General features: G+C 34.6%; 1 protein-coding gene across 5 annotated transcripts in view; it reads right to left on the bottom strand.

Moving 5' to 3' along the window:
- Positions 1 to 4484: 4484 nt before the first annotated feature.
- Positions 4485 to 24493, bottom strand: part of CUL5 (cullin 5) — a 90121-nt gene continuing 70112 nt past the window's right edge. For all 5 annotated transcript variants that reach the window (XM_004382474.2, XM_023736949.1, XM_023736947.1 and 2 more), the window contains 10 exons: positions 24344 to 24451; positions 21799 to 21863; positions 18000 to 18132; positions 17012 to 17143; positions 13755 to 13878; positions 13263 to 13438; positions 12309 to 12470; positions 11410 to 11528; positions 10608 to 10731; positions 4485 to 7311 (listed from right to left, as the gene is read on the bottom strand). In XM_004382474.2, coding sequence (XP_004382531.1) covers positions 7117 to 7311; positions 10608 to 10731; positions 11410 to 11528; positions 12309 to 12470; positions 13263 to 13438; positions 13755 to 13878; positions 17012 to 17143; positions 18000 to 18132; positions 21799 to 21863; positions 24344 to 24451 — 1338 coding nt within the window. In that variant the 3' untranslated portion in view covers positions 4485 to 7116. The remainder of the gene's footprint in view (positions 7312 to 10607; positions 10732 to 11409; positions 11529 to 12308; positions 12471 to 13262; positions 13439 to 13754; positions 13879 to 17011; positions 17144 to 17999; positions 18133 to 21798; positions 21864 to 24343; positions 24452 to 24493) is intronic.

The following is a 24493-nucleotide window of genomic DNA, read 5'->3' as shown; positions in this document are numbered from 1 at the left end:
AAGTTGAAGACATGGAGACAGTGAAACTTGTCAAGATATTTAGCAATGAAGGGAAAGAGGAAAACAAGGTCATACCATGACAAAAATAGGAGGCAGAATTTTTTTTTAAAGGATGGTGGATATTTTAATGTTTGTAGGCCAGTGGTTCTCAAACTTTAATGTACATCAGCAACACCTGGAAGGCTTGTCAAAATTCAGAATAGGCCCACCCACAGTTTCTGATTCAGTAGGTCTGGCATGGAGCTCAAAAACTTCCACTTGCCAAAGTTCCCAGACGATAATGCTGCTGGTCTGTGGACAAAATTTTGAGAATCACTGCTGTAGGCGAAGGGGGCAAGAATCAAAAGAAGGACGTTTGAAGATGCAGGAGATGTGGATGCTTACAGAGCAAAACACAAGGTGCAGGAGAGGATGGGCTTCAGAAAAAAGATAAAATAATTAAGACCTTGAATAAGAAATGAGGTGACTTCTCCTCTGAGACAGGTAGGCAGATGAAGATACACACTATTAGAGGTAAAGTTCAGCGGTGGCTGTAAGGTAAATCATGAGTTCATGCCTGAAGGCCTTATATTCTCAAACCAAAGTGATCTGCTGAGAATGAAGGCGGTAATGGTAGAATAGGGAAACATGGGTCTACTCCCAGGCACCACTTTCTTAAATGCACAGTAATGGTGGTCTGTTAACAGGAGTGTTAATTTTCCAGCCCGGCTCAATGCAAAGTTGGCTTTCTTCAGATTGTGGCCTTCCTGGTTCCTACTGCTAACCATCAACCATTGTTGAAGAAAAATCTGTAAAATTATCAATCTGCCTCAGTAACTGCAATAAAACAAATACTGTATTTTACCATTAAATCAAGATGGCAAAACCCATTAACACACGGAGAAGTCTCCTATAGTTTTCTAAATAAACAGTCAAGAACCAGAGCAGATCTAAGTTTGAATCAGCGCTACTGACAAATTAGGTCATAAGCAACCAAAGGGCAAGCTGCTATCTGCTTTACTCACTCTAGAATTTCACTATCAAAAATTTTTATCTTGGGTGTGTGTGAACACTTGAAATTTATATGCAGAATTGTCTTTATCATTTTTTTTTTGGTTGTTTTAATGAGATTCTCATAGAAGTCTGTACCTGCCCAACAGTCTAAGACCTCTGCTCCAGATTGTTCATAGACCAAAAGAGGAGTTTAGTGACATAAAAAGTCAATGTGTTTGACTGCACAGCCTTGTGATGGTGAAGGTTGTGTGTCAACTTGGCTGGGCCATGATTCTCAGTGGTTTGGGAGTTATGAGGTAGTTTGGCAGTACTTTGGCAGTCATTTAATGATATAATCATCTCCATGATGGGACCTGCCATGAGTTGCCCATCAGTGGAAAGGGAGTTTCCTTGGGGGGTGTGGCCTGTATCCATTATAGGTGAACTTTCTGGCAAGGCTCGCTGGCTTTTGCTAGCTCTGGATCCTGCAACTGGCTCCTGTTCACCTGACCTCCAGCTCTTGGGATCTGAGCTTGCAGCTTGCCTACCGATCTTGGGATTCTTCAGCCTCTGAGGTCTGGATCTTGGGTTCGCCAGCCCCTGCACCATGGATTTGGGACTTTCCAGTCTCTACAACTGCGTGAGCCACTTCCTTGATATGTATCTCTCTCTCTCTTTATATATATGTGTGTGTGTGTGTGTGTATATAGATGCTTCACTGGTTTTGCTTTTCTAGAGAACCCAGTGTAACACAAGCCTAGAATGAGGAACTGGAAAAGAAGTCTCCTTGCTTAAAATATTGAACTTACTTTGTTCTCATGCTCCACATTTGAGTACCTACTATGTGTCAAATAGGTTTCCCCTTGCATTCAGTTTTAGCAGGACTGCATCCAAATTTTGAGAAACTTGAAGTTTATACAATCTGTGGGATCCTCTTTATGAAAAAAGAATACAAAATTACATTTGCAAAACTGCTAGCATCCCTTCCCAAGGCCTTGAAAGAAGCCCAGAAGCTTAGGAGCATGTCTGTCTCTAGGTTTACAGGTGACTCTTATTCTGAAACCATACTTTTCTTTGCCTTCCAAGTTAACTTTTTTTTCCCTCCCAAATTCCAGAGAAAGTACAAAGTTGAGTTTAGGGTTATTATGAAGTCAAATGTAGGTGTTTGTCCATTGAGCTGTCAAACATTTATTTAGCGACTAGGACCAGTCCCTAGAGAAGGACATCACACTTGGTAAAGTGGAGAGTCAGCAAAAAAGAGGCAGACCCTCAATGAGATGGATTGACACAGTTGCTGCAACAATGGTCTCAAACATAGCAACGATTGCGAGGATGATGCAGGACCGGGCATTGTTTTGTTCTGTTGTACACAGGGTCGCTATGAGTTGGAATGGACTCGACAGCACTTAACAACAACAGTAGTAATGGGAGTTCCTGGGTGGCAGAAATGCCTAAGCGCTTGGCTACTAATGGAAAGGTTGGCAGTTTGATCCTACCCAGAGGTGCCTGGGAAGAAAGGCCTGGCAATCTGCTTCAAGAGGTCATAGCCAGAAACCCCTATGGAGCACAGTTATACTCTGCAACACATGGGGTCGCCATGAGTCGGAACTGACTCTATGGCAACTGGTAACTGGTATGTTAGTAATCACATCAGCAGAAAAGACCAATTGATAGAAAAGAACATCATATTTGGTAGAGTAGAGAGTCAGCAAAAACGAGGAAAAACCTCAATGAGATGGACTGACATAAGAGCAACAACAATGGGCTCAAACATAACAAAGATCATAAAGATGGCACAGGACAGGGCAAGGTTTAATTCTGTTGTTATACATAAGGTCACCATGAGTCCGTAGCAACTAGCAACAACGACGATAGGAATGAATAACACATGGTCTCTCAATTTAAAAGAGCCCTCGTAAATCTCTTTCAAATTTAGTCCCTGTATGCAATTCAGGTTTTCTAGAGTCAAAGCTTTCTGATTAACTTTTTCAATTGATCAATGAACTGTTATTAACTGTATCTGTCCATCTTCATAATCTTATTACTAAATTTTCTTTACTTTTGAAATCAGTATTTTGCAAATTTTCCAAAATGTCCAAAACATGACATAATGTTTTACATTTTTTACTTTTATCCAATGTAAAATTTAAATTACAGTTATGGCATGTGCTATCAACACTAGTGAATGCTAATTACTTTCAAATTTGGAATTTTGCATGCATGACAGCCATACGCTATCAGAAAAGCCAAATTCTGCAAGCTTTGATTTTGAACTAGAATTTAAAATCTAAACGAAGTAAGTGGATTTATTTTCGTATTTCTGATTCCTAAGGCTGACTGGGAAACCCTGGTGGCGTAGTAGTTAAGAGCTATGGCTGCTAACCAAAATGTCAGCCAGCAGTTCGCATTCACCAGGCTTTCCTTGGAAACCCTACAGGGCGGTTCTACTCTGTCCTATAGGGTTGCTATGAGTCAGAATCGACTCGATGGCAACAGGTTTGGTTTTTTGGGTTAAGGCTGACTGATATTTGCTATTTCACTTTGAAAAATATACTTATTATAAAAAATCTAAATTAAACTCAGGAACTATTTCATAACCGAACATCAACATTTCCTGAATAGGTGAAATCTTTTATATTACATTTTTATTTTGCAAGAAAATAAATTATACAACTTAAAAAATAAAATTCAAAAAATTAAGCAGTTCATCAAAATATTTCAGCCTACTGCATACAGAAACTGCTACCATTTAAAATTGTACAGCATTATCATCTCAGTATGTAGTGGCACACATTCAAAATCGTATATACCATACGAGGATAGATTACAACTTAGGAACTCAAATTTTGTTCAACACTCCAGACGACATATAGTGTAGATGACAGGAAAGCTTTCATGTCATGTTTATTTCACAAATATGACCTTGGAAGAATTGATAAGATAGCATCCCAGTCATTTACATGAAAATAGAAAAACTAGCTTGAGTTTAAGATAGCAAATCTTTCTGTAAAACTAGTAAATCTTCCACCCAAACTGAATTTTTAAAATGTGCCCTTTTAGCAGGGCTAATGACATTCTACTGCAAATAATGCAAAATACTGTTTAACAACTCAAGTCATATCTTGTATTAAATTTAATAGAAAATAAGATGGCTAATATTTCGTTTTGGAAAATTTAACCTTTACGCTCAAAATAAGAGCAAGAGCTCTAAATAAACAGATTGACAGAACTCAAGGACCCCTTCAATAAATGTAAAAATTGGAAGACTTCAGAATTTATTTCAAGATCCTCATTAAATCATTGGAACAGTAATGTTTTAAAATTTATCTCATTGTAAGCATTAAAACTGTTCTATATTTTTACTTCATAAATTTTGCTTCATGTCTACTTACTCTGGCAACGAGATGGCAACAAAGGTTAACATTTTCCAGATGGCACATCTTTAAATGAGATGAGTGTTCAAAGCTTAATCTTTGAAGTGTCCTGTTGCCATACTACTAGTGAAAAATATATGTGTAATTTTTTTTTTTTTGGTTTGGATTCTTTACCCTTAACTATGTCAGGTTTCATCCCTGCTCAGGTAGCACTAATTTCAAGTGCATATTGGAGAAAGAGACCTGAAAAAGGATGCTAAATGTGATTCTGTATTTTAGCAAATTGCTGGTGAGATTTTTTCAGATTATTTTTTAATTTGCAAATATACTGTCAAAACATATTCAAAGAAAATTCAACAATGGTATAGGCACCTTGTCAACTAAATGGTTTTCATAAACACCAAAAAGTAATTAGGTAAATTTTTGTATATATACCAAAAAGATGATACAAACTCTAATTCTACAGTATTTGCCGTATTTTCGCAAATAATGTGCCCACGTGAATAACACGCCCACACATACAACGCACATAGCGCGCCTAGGAAAATAATGTGCAAGGGAATTGCGCAGCTGGCAAAAAACGTAGAATGTGTGTTATTTGCATAAAAATACGGTACTGCTGTTCAGTTGCACAAAATACAATTACATAATTAGTTATTAAACAATTTATAAAATTCAATAGAAAACTCTGCTATGGATTTAGAGTTACCCACTTTTGCATTAATTTGTCTTCATGAATCAAAACGTCATGGCTCTCCTTCTTAAATGACCAAAAAGATTAGAAATTCCAAAAAAGTGCTGAGAAAAAGTATGGTTTCAAATAACAAACCTTAAACTTTTAAAAATGGCCTATACTTTTACCCAGTTTGTTCTTCTTTTAGCATTCTTGTACTGTGACAATTATGCCAATACCACACTATTACCTATACATCAGGGCCAGCATTATTTTTTCTAAATTTCAAATTTATCCATTGTTAGCAATCATTTAATAGAGAAACCAATGAGCACTAGTTTTGTTTTTTAAATTCTGAACAGTATGCTTAGTCTAATAATTGACATGCTACCCAAATGGTGAAGTATAACATTTTAAATTATAAACAAAATTCCAATTTCCTATGAGTTTCAGAATAGGCATTTGACTACAGCAAACAAAACCTTAAATATTTAAAATTTGCTCCTTTCTTTCAACAGGCTGCTCACAATCCATCTTGGGATTGAGTACACATTTCATGAAATGCCCTTGAAAGCACTCCGCTAGTAATGTAATAATACTGTATGCCTTTCAGTGCTCCAGCACTCCATTTTCCACTATCTTCAAAACCAAATGTTTAAACTATTACTTAAAGTCAAACAAGACATAAAATAATTTGCGAGAAGGTTTGAAACATGCACCACAATGAATAGAAATCCATGTTGAGTCATTCCTTCCCAATGGGGAGTAAGTTTTTCTCTTTCAAGTGTTTATGTCCTGAAGTCCTAAAACCTCTACTATTCTGGGTATTCTGTTGCCAGCAACTATTAAGCTGCTACTTTGGATTGACTGAAAGGAACAAGGTAAATGTTGCCTTATGAACATTTTAAAAATGTTTATTTTTAAAATATAAATATATATGTACATATATTTGGCAAGTTTACTGCTCATATTAAGATTTCAACAATTTTGCCTCTGCTTTTCAGGTCATCTTATGCTGTGGTTTCTCTCTTCCTTCGAGGTCACTTATACTTTACCATTACTTAGAGAGAAAGTCTCCCTTTTCAGAAACGTGAGGATATAAATCTCTAATCGTGAGACTTGAAAATACCAAAATATTTCTATTCTACAGATTAAGAGATCAGTTACACAACTATTATTATCAGAGCAGGAGATTTCTTCATTTTTAAAATAAATTTAGATATGGCATAATAAATATTAGGTATATAAATATTAAATGTGTTCGGAAACACACTTAATATGTTTGTTTTGCTATTTTGACTCTGCAATCATAATGGCCTATCTCCATAAAATTTTTTAAACATTTGAAGCAACAATTAATATAGCTTCACTTTTTCAAAACAAACTCTCCAGCCATAGAAGATAAAAATGTATCATTTAACAGCAAACAACTAAGACAGCAGTCTTCTGGTTAAAGAAAACCAACATTTATAAGCTGGAAATACTTAATACCATTTTTTAGGTCACAATTAAAATCCAGTCACTATACTGAAGCAGTGTTCGAACAAACAATCTGATACCATTAAATGCTTATCTTCTTACCTACATCTGCCCTCTCCCAATGTTATGTAGACCAGCTCACTCTTTTGATCAAAAGAAACCAAGAGTGCTATTTTTATTTCTAATTGTATTTTTAAAAACAAACGATAACAGCATTTTTCAGTGCATGGATATCTGAAGATCCTTCCTTGTGCAAGTACATTTTTTTAAGAGAGAAAAAAACTGAGAAAGGAACAAAAACCCCACCCTCCCTCTTCCCAACTGTATTTCTCCTGGTGGGTATAAATCAAATTTACTTTTAAAAGTTCGTAATGGGCTCTTCATGAATGCAGGTTTCTCCACAAAACAGCATGCTGTTAAGAGTGTGCAACATGAAGGGAATGCCATCATGCTAACTAATGTGATTGGCAAAATAGAGTTGTCTTGTAAGGTAAGGCAGAGATTTTAATATTTATGTAATCAAAGTCCAGATAAACCTCTCTCCAGCACAAACTGTTACAACTTTCTGCCCAAGCACTCCAAAATTTCGGTTCTTAATATTGTTCATGATATTAGAAATTATGCCATATATATGAAAGTGTTGATATCAGATTCATCTCTTCTGATATATTTGTGCTCTATTAGCCATTCTATTTGTTCTTTTATCATTTTCTTTTGTGGCAAGAACATGTTTTTCAAAATTTCTACTAATTCAGTCTGCAGTTGAGCATTACTAATTTTCTTTCTCATTTTCATTATCTGTATGATAGCTTCCTAAAAGGAAAAAGAAAAAAAAGAGCATTAATATTTAAGATATTTTAAGCAAAATTAAAAAAAAAAACCTCAAAAATCAGTTTTTACACATTTCATCATCTATCCAACATGAACAGCAATTACTAGCGCATTAATCTTAAGACCAATTTCTTTTACTTAAAAAGTAAAAATAATTTTTTTCACTCACTCTAAAAGAAAATCTCCTTATTAGAAAGAGTTTGAAAAACAAGGAAAAAACAAAATTACTCATAACCTCCCTACTGAAAGACAACCATAGCTAATGCTTTGGTATACTTCCTTTCATTCCTTTTTCCATACTAAGAACATTTTTTATCTTATCTGTGACCACAATATGTATACAACTTTATATTGTGTTAAACATCAAACATCAATTAAGATATGACAAACCCCTTACGCATAATTTCTTTTCCCTTTGTATTCAGTGTTTTCTTTGTGTAGTAGTAGAGGCCAGTTGGAGTCTGTTTTAAAAAATAACTATTATTTTTTATATATTTACCAAATATTATTTTAAGTTTGTATTGACCTAGTTAGATGTTTTTAACTTTTTAATGGAGTTTTTGCATTTTTTATCTAGGTCAATTTTATCAATTATTTTTCTTGATAATTTCTTTCATTACTATGAATATGGATAATTTCAAAATGTCTTTTCTCTTTTGTCTTTTTCAGTACAAGCCTTCTTCTTAGATCACACAAGGCAGCTATCTGCCTTGATGGAGATTAGAATTTGTAATAGAAGAAATGTAAAGACAAAATAGGGTAATATTTGCTTTTAACATTTAAAATGGAATTTTGCTGCAAGGCAATAGGCTTGGGAGTAAGGCACTATTAAGCAAGAAAGAAAATCCTTCAACTTTCTCTTTAATACACCAAGAGCTAGGCTCTTGATCACAGGGGTTTATGTCAAGGGTCTGGATAGAAAGGAGGGGGAAGAAGAGTCCATCCCTTCGGGTCCTTGATGATTACAGGAATCAGGCAGGAGGAAGAGGAACAATTGCTAATGTCCTAATTTCTCCTCTTCCGGCTTTGGTAAAAGTAAGGATGGTGGTTGGGTTAGAGAAGTTAAGAGGATAATAGATAGCAAAGGGGCTCTTGCCCTGGTCCCCACTTGGGATGCTAGAGATCATCTGAAGAGTGGCATTGTATGATGGAGACAGTGTGCACTCCTGAATCTTTCTCAGTTCCCATATGACACAAATAGAGTTTAGAATTAATGGGTCTGCCACAAGGCATTCAGTGGCAGGGCAGGGTGACCCTGCAGTAGATAATGATGTTAGTGTGTCATGTAGGCCAAGGGGACAACAGAAGATATGGCAGAGTCTCAGAGAGCTCAAAGGCTCAGTGAGAAGAGAACACAGGTATTCACAGCAGGGAAGAGGCCATGTGGCTCTTACCAAGCGGAAAAAGAATAAACCATGAGCTCATCTGCTACAGACATCAGCAATAAATAGCAACACAAAGCCAAATTCCCATTGGTGACTGATAAATCACTCTTTAACTTCAAAGTGCAAGAACTCAGGATACTGTCCTATCTGTACGGATCTGAAGATCCCTTCCCTGTCACCAGGAGAATAAGTGAATTCTCCATCACCTTCAATAACTCTAGATACTATCAGTGAAAGAACAAAGAACGGGGATGGACAGAGTAGGATCAGGAAGAAAGAAAGTCTGAACATTACCTAAAAGAACTGCTTAAATTATTGGCTTGGGCATAATTATGGATCAGTTTAAAATAAAACAAAAGCACTTCATTTTCTCTTCGCATCTTATAGCGTGATTACACCTACCACTCCAATACACATTTCAACTCTTTGATTCATCTGAAATTCTTCCTGGTGTATATGTAAAGTAGGAATACATCCTGATTTCCTCCCAAATGTAAATGTCCCAACACCTCTTACTGAATAAACTATTCCCTTTCCATGGACCATTCTATTTATTTATCAGTTTGTGTATACTTATATAGTAAGTTTAATTTTTATTTTCTTTATTTAATCTGTTTGCCATACTGTTTTATTTTTGTAGATATGTTAGTATTTGGCAAGGAAAGTTATACCAGCATCAACACCTTATTCTAAACCTGGTATTAATATGGGAAAATGAACTCTAAGTTATTCAGCATTATCACTAAAAAATATAGTATCTCATGTCGAGTAAAAGAAGCCAGACACGAGAATAAATGTATGATTCCACTTATATGAAGATCTAGCACAGGAAAAATTAAGCAATGGTGATAGAAATCAGGTACAGCGTGTGGGTGTTGGCGGTGGGGGGAATAGCTGGATAGGAGACATGAGGGAAATTAACAGAGTGAAAGAAATGTTCTGTATCTTAATTGGGTGGTGGTCACACAGCTAAATGCATTTATCAAAACTCACTGAACATTACACTTTAAAATGTGCATTTCATTGTATGTAAATGGTAGATAGCTCAATAAAAATTTTTAAAAAGAAATTTTTAAAAGAAAAAATATTTCTAGCTATTGATTCAAATCTCTGGTTCACGCTCTTCATATAGATCTTACACATTTTTCTTAAAGAAAAGCCTGTGAATTTTATGGTTTCTCATTTTATTCCCCATTCATTCATTCATTCATTTATTTATTTATTTGGCACAAAGGAAAGCTACTGATTTTTATTTCCTTTCTCTACTACATATCATGTACGAGTAATGAAAATTTTTATCTCTTCCTCTCATTTGTTTCTTAATTTATTGCATTAGCCAGAAGTCTCAAACATCAAATAAAAATAGTAAAAGTGGGACACCTTGGTTTTAATGAGATTATTGCTAAAGTTAAAATACTTATACATTTTTTGCAGTAGGTATCATATTCAGAAGGTTTTCTAATCCTATTTTCAAAATATTTTTTTTTAAAAGAAGGAATGGGTATTAGAAAATTTTGGGGAGGTTCTAGGTAAGTTTCTTAATTTCACATTACAATGGAATTAAAAGTCTTAAGATTAAATAAAATTTTAAATACTTTAATCCTACAAGTGTAACTTGTTGCTGAGATCTGTTCATTCTAGTGGGGTCAAGAGGCATAGCCTGATACCTAGGTTTTACCCAACCAATAGATTAGAATCAACCAGAGATCATCAAGCTGTATACACATATCTTTCAGCAGCTAAAAGAGTGCCATCAATACAATTTTTAAATTCCATTAGCTCTTCCTTACAAGAAGTTTGAAAACCTATATGTTCTTTAAAAAAAAAAAAAAACTGACGATTTCAAAAAATAAAATTTTAAAAATTTAAACATTTTGTTTTAACATTACAAACCTGGGTTCTTAATATTCTTAGTTGAACTATTCCTTCATTCTCTTCTTCTCTCATCCTTTCTGTAGTGAGCTGCAAGCGTCCAATCAAGTTTATTTTACCCCTTTTCTGGACTTTTGCATTTTTTCTATAACAAAAACATTAAATCAAATGATAATGTAAACATCAAACCAAAATGTTAAATATTTTACAGTGAAAGGGCTTTTAAAGATCAAATAGCAGCAATGTCTACCAGAAAATTTTAGAAACACTGAACAATTATTATCTAAAACTGCTTAAAGGAAAAGTCACAAATAACATACAGTTTTATTTAAAATGAACTCTATTATTCTCCCCAAAGAGTATGATAAAGACTCTGATAACAACATATAGGTGACTTCACACAATATAATGACAAAGTTAACAAACACAGTTTATACTGCCATGAAAGTGATCAGATCATTGAAGATATATGGATCATGATTCACCATAATCATCTAATTGGATCTTCAAGAAAATATGCTTCCTGTGAATTCAACTGCTTTTCTGAGGATTCAGTTGCTTTACAGTGCAAAAGGATGTTCACTTTAAGATAAAATGTAACACAGTATTTTGTCAGACACCAAAAATGCATTCATGGAAAATATGGCAAAGAAGTAAACATGTCTAGTTCACTGATTTAATAAACAACTAAACAACATGAACATATAATTATGACAGTAAATAGTTTTACGTATCATCTAAGGAAAATAATTATTTATTGAAAACAAAGCATTAAAAATCAAACAAGGCATCTTTATTTTGGATCAACCAACATAAACCTTACATTAAACTGAACTCCTGGTTCACGGAGAAGAGGGTACCTTCCGTAAAGTCTTTGGGTGAGTTGACTTGAGGCTCATACAATAAAACTTGTCGTTTTAGCTTTGGAAAAGCTACTAAAGACTATAAAGAATAAAAAAAGAAAAGTGTCTATAAAACAGTATGAAATACTAAGATCAATTCTGTAACATGACTAACATAGGTAAGAAAAGATTATAAGTACAAATTCAGAATTAGGACTTTTAATTTGGTCCTGCCATAAATATAGCAACGTAAATGCATAGTGGGGAAAGGGAAAATGAGAAGGTGGAATGAGTTGGCTATTAGGAAGCAACAAATGCCCTCTTTGCAATAAGAAGACAAGAAATTAGAGGGACTGGTTGTATGTGACCACAGTGAACACCACTTGCCAATTATAAGCCAGCTGTCTCCTCCCTAGGTAATAATTTATTTTGGAACTTCGAAGAGGTCTACGGAGTAGGAGTAGAATGTAGCTATGAATAGGTCAGAAAGAGTATTTTACAAATCCTTAAAAGGACTAAAGTTTCCTGAGTCTTGGTCATCTTCTGATTTTTGTTCATCATGAAATCTTTGAACACACTGCATTGTCAATATAAAAATTAAGTACATGTCTTTGGTCACATTCTTCACAGGTAACATTAAAATACCAACTCAATCTCAATATCTTTCTCTCTCTCTCTTTTTTTTTTTGACTTTCTCCATCTTGATAACTTGCCTATTTTCAATTTCTTTTCTCTATAAATACCTCATTAATGTTTTCCTCTGGCTAACAGTCATTTTGAGAGTGTCATTAAATTTATAAGTTTATTATAAGACAATTATATATTTCCTGATAGGTGACAGGATACAATTTTAAAAACAAAAAACATAAAACAAACAAACCCATAAAGTCCTTCGAAGCTCAGCATCCGGGAGTTCAGTTGCAAGTTTCAGATTTTCAAAGCTGATTTTCTCTCTGGGTCTTTGGTTCCATGCAAACAACACAGCCAGTTGAAACGTTGTTACCTCCAAATCATATTGACCTACTTCATTCTTAAACGTTATCTACAACAGATAAAACATTAAAAAAAAATAAGAATCTCTTCATAATGATTTATCTTTACAAACCACCTATCTAACATAGTATCTCTTAGATGAGACTGTCTGAGGAAAACACTGCTAAAGTTGTCTTCCAATATCCATTCTTCCTTCTATACACAGTAATAAAAACTTCAGACCTTAATGACTACCCAGAATAAAGGCTCATCTCTCAGATTCTCCTTTAGCAAACTGTGGACATGTGACTCATTTCTGACCAATAACATGCAAGTGGAAGTGCTAGAGAAAACTTCTAGAAATGCCCCCCTTAAAGGAAGGTATGCGTTCTCATTTTCTCTCCTGTTGGATGAAATGCAGACATAATGGGAATCATACTGAATTATGCAGACAAGAGCAATACCTTAAGAATGGTGGTGCAACAAGGAGCTTGCGCCCCTTACAACTTCTGGAACAGATTCATGGTACCGCCTCAAGCTTTTACATGTGAGAGAGGCAAAGATCAATCTTGTATTGTTGTTGTTAGTTGCTGTTAAGTCATTTCTGACTCATAGCAAACCCATGTGTGCAGACTGGAACTGATCCACAGGGTTTTCAAGGCTGTGACCTTTTGGAAGCAGATTGCCAGGCCTGTCTTCCAAGGTGCCTCTGGATGAATTTGAAATATCAACCTTTCAGCTAGTAGCTGAGTGCTTAACCATTTGCATCCCCCCAGGGACTCCCTATCTTGCGTAAGCCATTCTTATTTGGAGCTCTGCTACTTTCAGCATAACCAATAGCCAAACTAATGCATCTACTTACAATTCCATTTGACATGAGATGATGCCAATGTAATTTTCTACCACTATGATTTTTTTTGTAGAATTCCTCTACTTCGGGTATCAGATCCTCCAGTTCAGTGGGAAGTGAGACAAATACTTTCTCAGAGCTTCTTGACCAGGCACCAGCATTCAGAATTTTTATATTCACTGAGTCAGCTATAGGCAAGAATATCAGAAAATACAAACCTAAAGTAAACAGTCATGACGACAGATAAAATTCAAAATAAATAATACAGGGTAAGCTCTAGTCAAAAATAAACAAAACTCTTAATTTTTTTTTTAAGTGTTCTTTTGATTCAAAGTAAGGATCAGCAAATCTAACATTCTGCCTTGATAGCTGAATCCAAGGAATGTGGAATTCTCCATAACTTTAGATCTAATACTGCTAGCATTTATTTTTAATTTACTAGAAAACATATTCTTTTTCAAAATGAGTTTTAAAATATATGCATATTTAATTATAAAATAATACCTGGTAAAGCCAATTTATTATTTTTGTGCATTTCCTTAAAAGCTTGGTTTAAATCTTCAGATACTTTTATGTCCTGAAACATTCTAGCAAGCTTGTTTACATAATCTGCTGGCATACCAACTTCCTACAAAAATCAAAGACAGAAGAGGCAATAAATAGTAAATAACTTATATAATTTGATAAGCTATCAGGAAAACTTTTTAATGGAAAAATAAATCTTAGATGCTTTAATATCAAATTCTTCCTCTCCCTTATTTATTAGACTGTTCATAGCCTAACACCTAATAAATTTTATTTTTAGAACAAAGTAGGATAGTACAGGCATTCCTTGCTTTGCATGATTTCAACATACACAAATTTCAGTTACTACAGCTTAGTTCAATAACACCAGTCCCCCAACAAGACAGCTCAAATTTCAGTTGCTACTTTATACTAAATGTGAGTAACTGTACAAAGCACAAACTTCTCTGCTAGGTCCTCATTCCACAAATCACTATGTAAATAAAGAGTACATTATGATCAGTGACCAGTCATATCATTTCCTCAAAATCTGTTAGTCATCTGTTATTCTGATCACAGATAACCAAGCATGTAGTTATGTTGCATCCTTGTCCCCCAGGGATAAAACCACATGGTATTTTACAAAAATGAATAACTGAAAGAGGTAACTGGCCAACAAAGCAAAGAGAAAAAGCAATAAATAAGTGCACTAAAAAAATGAAAAGTGATAATGCTGGAAGTGAAAACAGAACTGAATAAAACCGGAGTTATAAAAGAAATAGGTGACTGTGATTATGATGATAGTGCCACTTGAAGACTCTAAATATGCAACCAGAGGAACTTAATGAAGGTGAATTACTGGCATAAATGAAAAAAGTGGTAGTGACAGAAAGAATGAAGATGCCCCAGAGGAAGTGACACTGACAAAATTTTTACATTAAAGGAACTCAGTATTTCACAACATTGAAAGCCCAAAAGATAAAGTGTTGGAAGCTGATAAAGGTTTGAGAGAATATGACAACACTCCAAGGCATAGAAAGGATGCTCACTCCACATCCTAAATTGTATGACAAGAAGACAATCGCTATTCAAACTACTTTTTTTTGGTTATAACGGCTTTATTGAGATATAATTCATCTATCATAAAAGTACCCTTTTCAAGTGTACAATTAACTGCATTTTAGAATATACAGTTGTGCAAACATCGTCATCATCTAATTTTAGAACATTTTCATCATCCAAAAAAGCAACATGGTAACCATTAGCAGTCACTTCCCATTTCCCCTTCACTCCCAGCTCCTGGCACTTTCTGTTGCTATAAATTTGCTTATTCTAGATATTTCACGTAAGTAGAACCATACAATATTTGTCCCTTTGTGTCTGGCTTATTTCACTTAAAATGTTTTCAAGGCTCATGCATTCATATATCAGTATTCCATTCTTTTCATGGCTGACTAATATTCCACATATGGCTATATCACATTTTGTTTATCCATTCATCAGTTGATTAACATTTTGGGTTGTTTCCACTTTTGGGCTATTATGAATAACGATGCTATGAACATTTGTGTATAAGTTTTCGTGTGGATATATGTTTCCACTTCTTTTGGGAATATACCTAGGAGTAGAATTGCAGGGTCATATGGTAACTCTAGGAGTCCCTGGGTGGCGCAAATGGTTATGCACTTGACAACTAGCCAAAAGGTTGGTGGTTCGAACCCACCCAGAGGTGCCTCGGAACACAGGCCTGGTGATCTGCTTCCAAAAGGTCACAGCCTTGAAAACCCTATGGAGCAGTTTTACTCTGCACACACGAGGTCACCATGATACCGACTCAATGGCAACTAACAACAACAAACAACATGGTAACTGTATGTTTAAGTTTTGGAGGAACTGCCAACGGTTTTCCAAAGCTGCTACACACCATTTTATAATATATGAGGGTTCCAATTTTTCCACTACCTCACCAACACCTGTTATTGTCTTTTTTATTTTAGTTATCAGAGCGAAAGTGATATCTCATTGTGGTTTTGATTTGCATTTCCCTAACAACTAATGATGTTGAACATGTTTTCATATACTTATTGGCTGTTTGTATAGTTCTGTGAAGAAATGTCTATTCAAATCCTTTGCCCATTCTTTAAATTGGGTTATCTGCTTTTTTATTGTTGAGTTGTAAGAGTTCTTCATATACTCTGAACACAAGTCTCTTACCAGATATATGATTTGTAAATATTTTTTCAAATTACTATTTGTAAGTTTTTTTAAACAAAGAAATAAAACATTTTAATTCTCAAAGTTTCTTATGTTTTAAATTACAGCGTACTAAAGAAATATTACTTTTACTATTTTTTAAAATTTTCCTATATATTTATAATTGACAACAAGAGTTTTTAATGTTTTGACAAAATTTTTAAAGGTCACGGAGCAATTGTTATTTCTCCCATTGTTAATATTTCACTTTGTAGTTTCCACTTGCACAGTATTTCTTCCTATTCTGTACTACCCTTTCAAGCAAAAACTATCTGTAATTTGAAACATGTATGTTTTTGTAAGTATAAATACATACATAAATATATGCATATATATAAATTAAAAGTACATTCATTTTAATAAAAGTCAAATTTCATTAAAATTAAAGAAAAAGATTTAAATATTTTGATATGGAAATTTAGTTATAATTAGTATTTATTACTATAAATAGCTCACTGCCATCGAGTTGATTCTGACCCACAGCAACCCCAGAGGACAGAGCAGAACTGCACCACATGGTTTCCAAGGAGCGGTTGGTGGACATGAATTGCTGGCCTTTTGGTTACCAGCAGTATCACTTAATCACTGTGCCACCAGAGCTCCACCACAAATAAGCCATTGTCTAAAAGGTTTTTTTCTGCTGTTGCTGCTTTTGCTATACAAAAATATTGTTGATATTTGTTTTCAAACATCTCTAGAGTTAAATATTTAAAAACACCTTTAAAAATAAAATGTTTTGTCCTGTAACTTAAATCAGTAAGTTCAGCTCAAATTAGACCGGAGGGACAAATACGAGTGAAACAATAAAAACAAATCAAGAGAAAAGGTACTTTCCTAAAGGCCTTTATTAAGTATCATTTTATTTTATATAATTGATGTTATATTTTATACAATGTTCCCTATCTCTTTGACATTAAGAATACTGCCAAAATGCATTACTTAAGGACATACATGAATCATATGCTATATCCGAAAACAAAACATTAAAAATAAAGTTTACTTACTCTTAGCCATTCTACCATATTCTCTTCAATTTCACTATCAGCAGAGATGTCTAATATGAGACGTCGTGTCAAATGAGCTTTGTGATACCTCATAAAAACGTCTTTGTTTTGTACATATTTAAGCACCAAGAGCTGTATGGAAAACAAAATCACTTTCAATTCTTATATCGTCTTAGACATCTCTCTCTTATTTAGACCTTTCTACATTCCCCATTCATCAAAACTCAAATTTATATAAGCATATACAGACAGGCCTACTAAACTGCCCATCTCTGAAAAATAACCAGTCCTGAAAGATATACTGACATACCACCTTAAAAGTTAGTTAATTTAAGACTGTAATCAAATTACATTTAGCTCCTAGAAATACTACTTATAGATTTTAAATAAAATGTAACAATACTTTATGAGAAAAATCAATAGTTCTTCCCCAACTTTCTCTTCTACATATCTTCACTTCTTTCTGGCATTTATCTCTCTAGGCCTTTTTGTCTATCCGTCCCCTGGATCTTTACTTCTTTTTTTTTTCCATCTATATTCCTTGTTTTATATTATTACAATCGAGAGACCAATATGAGAATGAAAGCAATTAGTACTCTGTCTACACTCTTCATCTTTGGCTATCTATCTTGGTTTCTCATTAAAAAGGAGAGGAAAATTCCCAGTCTGCCAACAATAGTTCCAAACACCATTAGCTCTACTTTTCTCCCATTTGTTCTTTAATAAGAGCTACAATTTAGTTGCTTAAAAAAAAAATCAAGAAAAGGAAAGGATTAAATAATATTTTCTCTTTTAGGTATTTCTGAGTAAAACTTTTCAGGTAGAAAAGTAACTATCCTGTAGAGTTCTTATACTGTAAAACTTCTTAACATTAGTTGCTTACATAGGTACATATTTTACTGATGCTATCACAGAAAGTCATAAGCAAAAAACAAAATCAAAGTAAGGTCATTAAACATTTTGAAATATAAAAAAAATATATATGTACCACTTCTTTAAGCTTTGCTTCAATTTCTTCAGAGGTTAGTTTTTTGCTTAATGGTGTTTTTCTTAGCAACATGTCACAGTAATTGGCAAGCAGCTCAGGGCATTTTGATTCAGGCTGTGTTTTTAATCCCACCCTAAAAAGCAAATTAAAAGCAGTTGTTGAAAAATAACTGGTATCTGTAAACATTTTGTTTTAAGGCCCATCTTTCACACAATTTCTTCCATAATCTAGGGATTCAGGCTGAGATAAGGATGAAGTAAGCAAGAAGCCTAGGGTGCAAAACTTAAGGAGGCATTTAAGTTCCCATAAGTGCTGACCTTACCCTTGCAGGATCCTGAGAATAACTACCTCCTTAAATTTTGTGCCCTCAGCACCTGCTTAGCTCACCTCAGAGTCTTGGCCCTGCCATCATTTTTTACATTATTTTATTCAGTTAACTCCTGAAAGACTTTTGAAAAACTATGCAAATCCTCGCCTACTTATAATTTAACATTTAAAACTTTCACTACTAACATGTTAAGATAAAACTGTTACTTCACTCTCTGAAATGTATCCACTGCAAGCTAAATTCCACAGCAATGTGGTATCTACTGTCATCCATTTTTAAAAACTGTAAACAAACTCTTCTTAAACAATGAAGGATCTGTATCTCTATTTCACTTTCCCCACAACATTTTAAACCAGTTTAATGTATTTTTATGCTTGGAAGTCTTGCATTTATTCTTTATCCTACTTCTCCAGACAATGTATATAAAAAAACTCCAAAACCCATTGCCATTGAGTCAATTCCAAGTCATAGTGACTCTACAGGGCAGATTAGAACTGCCTCATAGGGTTTCCAAGGAGTGGCTGGTGGATTTGAACTGCTAACTTTTTGGTTAGTAGCCATTATCACTTAACCACTGCACCACCAGGGCTGCAGACAATGTATATAATTAAGTTTAAATTCAAGATGTTCAAATTTCTTGTGCAATTAAGTATTATTTTCCTAGGATTGAGTTATCCAAGTTACTATAAGCACACAACACATCAAAACAATGTGATTATTTTGTGTGTGTGTATATAAACACGTTTGTAATATATGCATATGTAAAACTTTACCGTATGTGTCAATTCGTAATGAGGTGGATGAAACTTTTTTCCTCTCCCAATTATGAATCCAGGGATCAGCATCAATTCTATTTTTTACTTTTTGTTTTCATATGGAACTTTCATACATTACTGGTGGGAGTGACAGTACAACCACTTTGGAAAACTACTGTACATGCAAAAATATGAATGAATCTCAAAAACATTATATTGAATGCAAGAAGCTTTACATTTTAAAAAAGTATATATTGTATGATTCCGTTTATATGAACTAAATTCTAGACCAGGCAAAACTAATCTATGTTGAAACAACCAGAACAATAACAATAGCAGCCTCAGTAGGAGGTGGGGGAAGGGGCATGAGACTACTTTCTAGGATGATGGGTATTTTACCCTAATGAAAAATTACTGCCCATGTTAATAGAGGTATAGGCATCTGTCAGGAGCCCTGGTGATGCAGTGGTTAAGCACTCATCTGCTAAAGAAAAGGTTGGCAGTTTGAACCCATTAGCTGCTCTAAGGGAGAAAGATGTGGCAGCCTGCTTCTGTAAAGATTTACAGCCTTGGAAATCCTAGGCGGCAGTTCTACTCTGTCCTATAGGATCATTATGAGTTGGAATTAACTCGATGGTAGCGGGTGGCTGGGTCAGGCATTTGTCATATTTCACTGAATTATACACTTAATATTTATGCATATGGTTGTTTATAATTTTTACCTCAAAACGTAAGTTAACAAACAATTTAGTTAATAAAGCGTTTAGTGTATAGACAGAAATCTGTTTGACAAAGCAATTACAGTGACTTTATTGTAAGCTTGAAAAATTTCATAATAAAATGCTGGGGGCTGGGGGAAAGTGAGGAAGATATCCATATACTCATATGAAGAGATTTTAGGATATAGTGTTATATGTTTCATATATTTCACAATTTATAAAAGAGAACGCAATATATGCCCTTCTAAAATATACTAATAGCTACGATACTGTTTGAACCAGACGTCTACCATTATAATATCACTCAAGCAATTTACACTTCTCAAAAGACACAAAGTGAAAAATAATTAAAATAAAAGAAAAAAAAACCGGAGTAACTACTCTTCCTTCTGAAGAGGTGCTACTTTTCTAATATTTTAGCATTACATATAAAATTTCTTTAAAATAGTAATTCTCAGCTAGAAACTATATCAAAAGACTTTTCCCAATTACCCTTTAGTGCCACTCAGCACTACCTATAAACAGCTCGGATTTGTTAATATTTCATTACATATCAATTTTCAGATTTTTAATAAATAAGACCTGTTTTGGCTGCTGTCATGTAGGCCTGTGACTCATGGCCACCCCATACACAATGGGATCAGGCTGTTGTGATTCATAAGGTGTCCACTCGCTGATTTTTGCAAGTACATCATCAGGCCTTTCTTCCTAGTCTGTCTTAATCTGGAAGCTCCACTGAAACCTGTTCAGCATCACAGTAACACTCAAGCCTCCAGTGACAGGTGAGCAGTGACTGCATTTGAGGTACACTGGCCAGGAACTGAACCTAGGTCTCCCGCACAGAAGGTGAGAATTCTACTACTGAACCACCAATGCCATCATAAATAGTATTTAGCACAAGCAAATTTATTTTATCAATAAGAAATCAATTTTTAAAAGGGTAACGTAAAAATTTATAAACATTATCCTGGTAAATTGAGCCATTTTCCATAGTTTTACAGGTAAAAGAATAACTTTGGTGACAAATAAGGAGGGAAGTCTAAAAGATTAAGAACACTTTTCTACTTAAAAAAATAAGGTCAACACTATTTGGTCATAAAAGGAAATAATTTAATATAAAATCACAAATTGAAACAGCTTTTTTTTTTCATTTTATTTTTAAAAATAACGTGCAATAAAACTGACAATTTTTCTTGTACATTTCTATCAATTTTAACACATGCATAGATTCAGATGTAACTACCACCACAATCAAGATACAGGACAGTTTCACCATACCAAAAAACTAATCTTTTGTAATCATAATCTTGCTGTATATATAACCCCTGCAATCCCTGATCTGTTCTGTCACTATAGTTTTTTCTATAGTGACATTCTATATAATGTCATATAAATGGAATCTTACTGTATATAACCTTTTCAGACTAGCTTTGAGATTCATGCAAATTATTGTGTGTATCACAAGTTCATCCTTTCTAATGCTGAGTAGTACTCCATTTTATGGCTGCACTACTGTTTGTTTATGCATTTATCCATTAAAGAAACTTCGGATTCTTTACAATATCTAGTAATTACTAATAGAGTTGCTATAAACATTTATGTACGGCCATAATTCTTCAATACTCTAGGGTAAATACCCACAGTGGAATTGCTGTGTCAGGTGTTAAATATATATTTACCTTAATAAGACACTATAAAACTTTATAAGGAAATTGTTTTCCAGAGAGGCTGTATCATTTTGTACCATTTTGCATTTCCACCAACTATGTATCAGAGTTTCAGCTGCTCTGCATCCTTGTCAGCACCTGGTATTGTCAGTATTTTATATTTTACAGGTTTTTTTTTTTTTAATAACTAAAGTCAGCAAAGACTGTAAATTAAAAAAATAAAATAAAACCTAATAGGACTAGGGTAAGAGGGCATCTTGCATATCCAGTAACATATAATACACTAAAAAATTTTCAAGAATCTTAAAAATATGGTTTTAGAAAACTTACCCTTTCTGCTTCAAAGGTAATTCAAGTTTAAATATGGTAGCATCATTAACAACTGCTTTATATGCCTGAAAATAAGTTGAAATAAAACACGAACATTACTTTTAGTATTTAAAACGCACAGAGTTGTTACACTTACAAAAATGCATAAAAATATAAATTAGTTTTTATTTATTTTTAATGGTGTATTTGACCTGACTGAATTTTTCAAGCTGTGCTCTGTCGTGAGTATCATTATTCTCAAGTAGGGCCTTAATGCTGCCTGACAACCGTACCATTTTCTCATCTGCTCACTCTCTTTCTCTCCTACCATTTTCATACCATGTCCTTTCTCCTCAGACCTCCATTATTTCCTCCCTCCTGTACACTCTCAGCTGATGATGTGGTTTCCTATTTAACTGAGAAAACTGAAGTAAATAGAAGACAGCTTCCACAGACCACCACCACCTACCTGCATCCATGCTCATATTCTGCCTTCTCTCTCATTACCATGGATAAGCTCTTCTTGCTCCAAGGCAGAAAGCAGCCCTTCTACTTGAACTCTAGAACTCATTCCCTTTTGCCCAAGTTAACTCCCTCTTCCTTCTCCTGCATCAATTTTCCCTTCTCCATTGGTTCTATCTCCTCAGCATACAAAACTGTATTTTTTGTGTCTTAAAAACTCTTTTTTGGTTTTGCCCACCTTCAGTTACTGCCCCATTTCTCTCCCACTCTTTAAGCCAAACTCCTTGAAGAATTATCTAACTCACTGTCTCCAACTTCTCATCTGCCATTCTTATTGGAAACCCTCTAATCAGGCTTTCATAGTACCACCATTGCTACACCCAAATAGTCTTGTCAAAGTCACTGACAACCTTCACGTTGCTGAACACAATGATTAACCCCCATCCTACCTGCATTATCAGCAAGCATGCACTCTTTCTGAAAGCACTTTCCACTGTTTTCTAGCACCCCATCCACACTCTCCAGGTCTTTCGCTCATTTTCCTTTGCTGGTTCCTTATTTTTCTGACAACTAATGTTGTCACTATGCCCTAGGCCAGTCCTTGGATCTCTTCTCTATCTTTACTCATTACTTTAATGATCATATCCAGTCTTAGTTCTTCAAATACCATCTATAGCTGAAGCTTCCAAATTTTTCTAGCCCCGTTCTAACCCTTAAACTCCATACTCGACATTTCCACATAGATGTTTAATAACATTTCAAAATTAACTTAAATTGTCTAAAACTGAGTTCCTGATCTCTCTGCGCCATCTCCCCAAAACCCACTTTTCCCATAGTCTTCCCCATCTTAGTTAGCATGTCCTTCCAATTGACTAGAACCAATCTTGACTGGTCTCTTTCTATCACATTCCACATCTTATTCATTAGCAAATCCTGTATAGCCTATTTTCGTACTATAATCAGAATTCAACCACTTCTGAGTACCTCTATCCACTATCACTCTAGGCCAATTCTCCATCATCACTTAATTGAATTATTTAGTTTTCTAACTAGGATTCTTCCTTCTTCTCTTGCCCCCTATCAGTTTACTCTTTCTGCAGTAGCCAGAGTGACCCTGTTAAAATGTAAGTCAGGTCCAGCCACTCTGTTCAAAATCTTTCAGTTGCTTCTCATCCTACTCACAGAGTGAAAACCAAATTCCTTACCATGGCTTACAAAGTCTTGCTTGATCTGGCCTCCTGTTAGCTCTCTGACTTCATTTCCTACTATTCTCCCCCTCACGCAATCCACTTTGGCCACAATGGCCTTTTCTGCTGTTCCTCAAACATTACAGGTACGTTCCTGCGCCTTGGGGTCTTTGCACCCATGGTTCCCTCTACCTGGAACACTCACCCCACCACAACCATACTACTCCCCTAACTCCTTCTCTACTCTACTTATTTTATTTATTTTTAAGTAGGCAAACTAAAGTGAGTAAGACAAAAAAGTTTACTGGAGAAAGTTGATTGTCTTCTTTTTAAAGTCATAGTAGACAGGGAAAAAACTAATGATAATTTTAAGTGATAGGTTTATGACATTTAAAAAGATATCTCTAAGAATAATACTGTTTCATTATCATCACCCCACACTAGTGAGAATGGGAAAAGAGATGGTATGCAATGCAAATGCCATGCATCTGGAATGCAAGTACAGAAGTGACATAACTCTTACAGGAGCCCTGTGAGAGGACACAGGAGGGAGGAGCAACTCTGCTTGGGATTGGCTGTGTATGAAGGAAGTTTCCGAGTAAGTATACTTTGAGCTGGGTCTTAAAGGAAGGATGGATGAATAGGAATTCAATAATAATAATATTAAAACATAGGAAGACATTCTTGGAAAAATCAGAAAGAGCAACTTTCTAGCTAAATTCTAGATCACAGGCATACCCAACACTTACAAAAACATTTATCAAACCAAATATAATAAATATAGCTGCCCTCCACTGATGAAAAATAAGTTGCCAGGTTAGATTGTTACTTAATAGCATAATGAACCAAATTTTATTAAAAGTACACTATGACAGTAACTTTTTTAATACAAAGTGTTAATATATAGGAATATATACCTTATCTCTTGCAGTAAGAAATCGTGGATCATCTTGAAAAGCTTCTTTGACGAGTTTACTAAATCTATTAAATAGTGTAAGTAACTGCTCAACATATTTCTCAGAGTCCTAGAAATAAAATGTTTTATATTCAATTGAGATTTTAAAAGA

This window comes from Trichechus manatus, unplaced genomic scaffold, assembly GCF_000243295.1.
Source record: "Trichechus manatus latirostris isolate Lorelei unplaced genomic scaffold, TriManLat1.0 scaffold00094, whole genome shotgun sequence".
Classification (NCBI taxonomy): domain Eukaryota; kingdom Metazoa; phylum Chordata; class Mammalia; order Sirenia; family Trichechidae; genus Trichechus; species Trichechus manatus.
The sequence above is the reverse complement of the archived record's forward strand: the minus strand, read 5'-3'. Positions and strand labels throughout refer to the sequence as shown.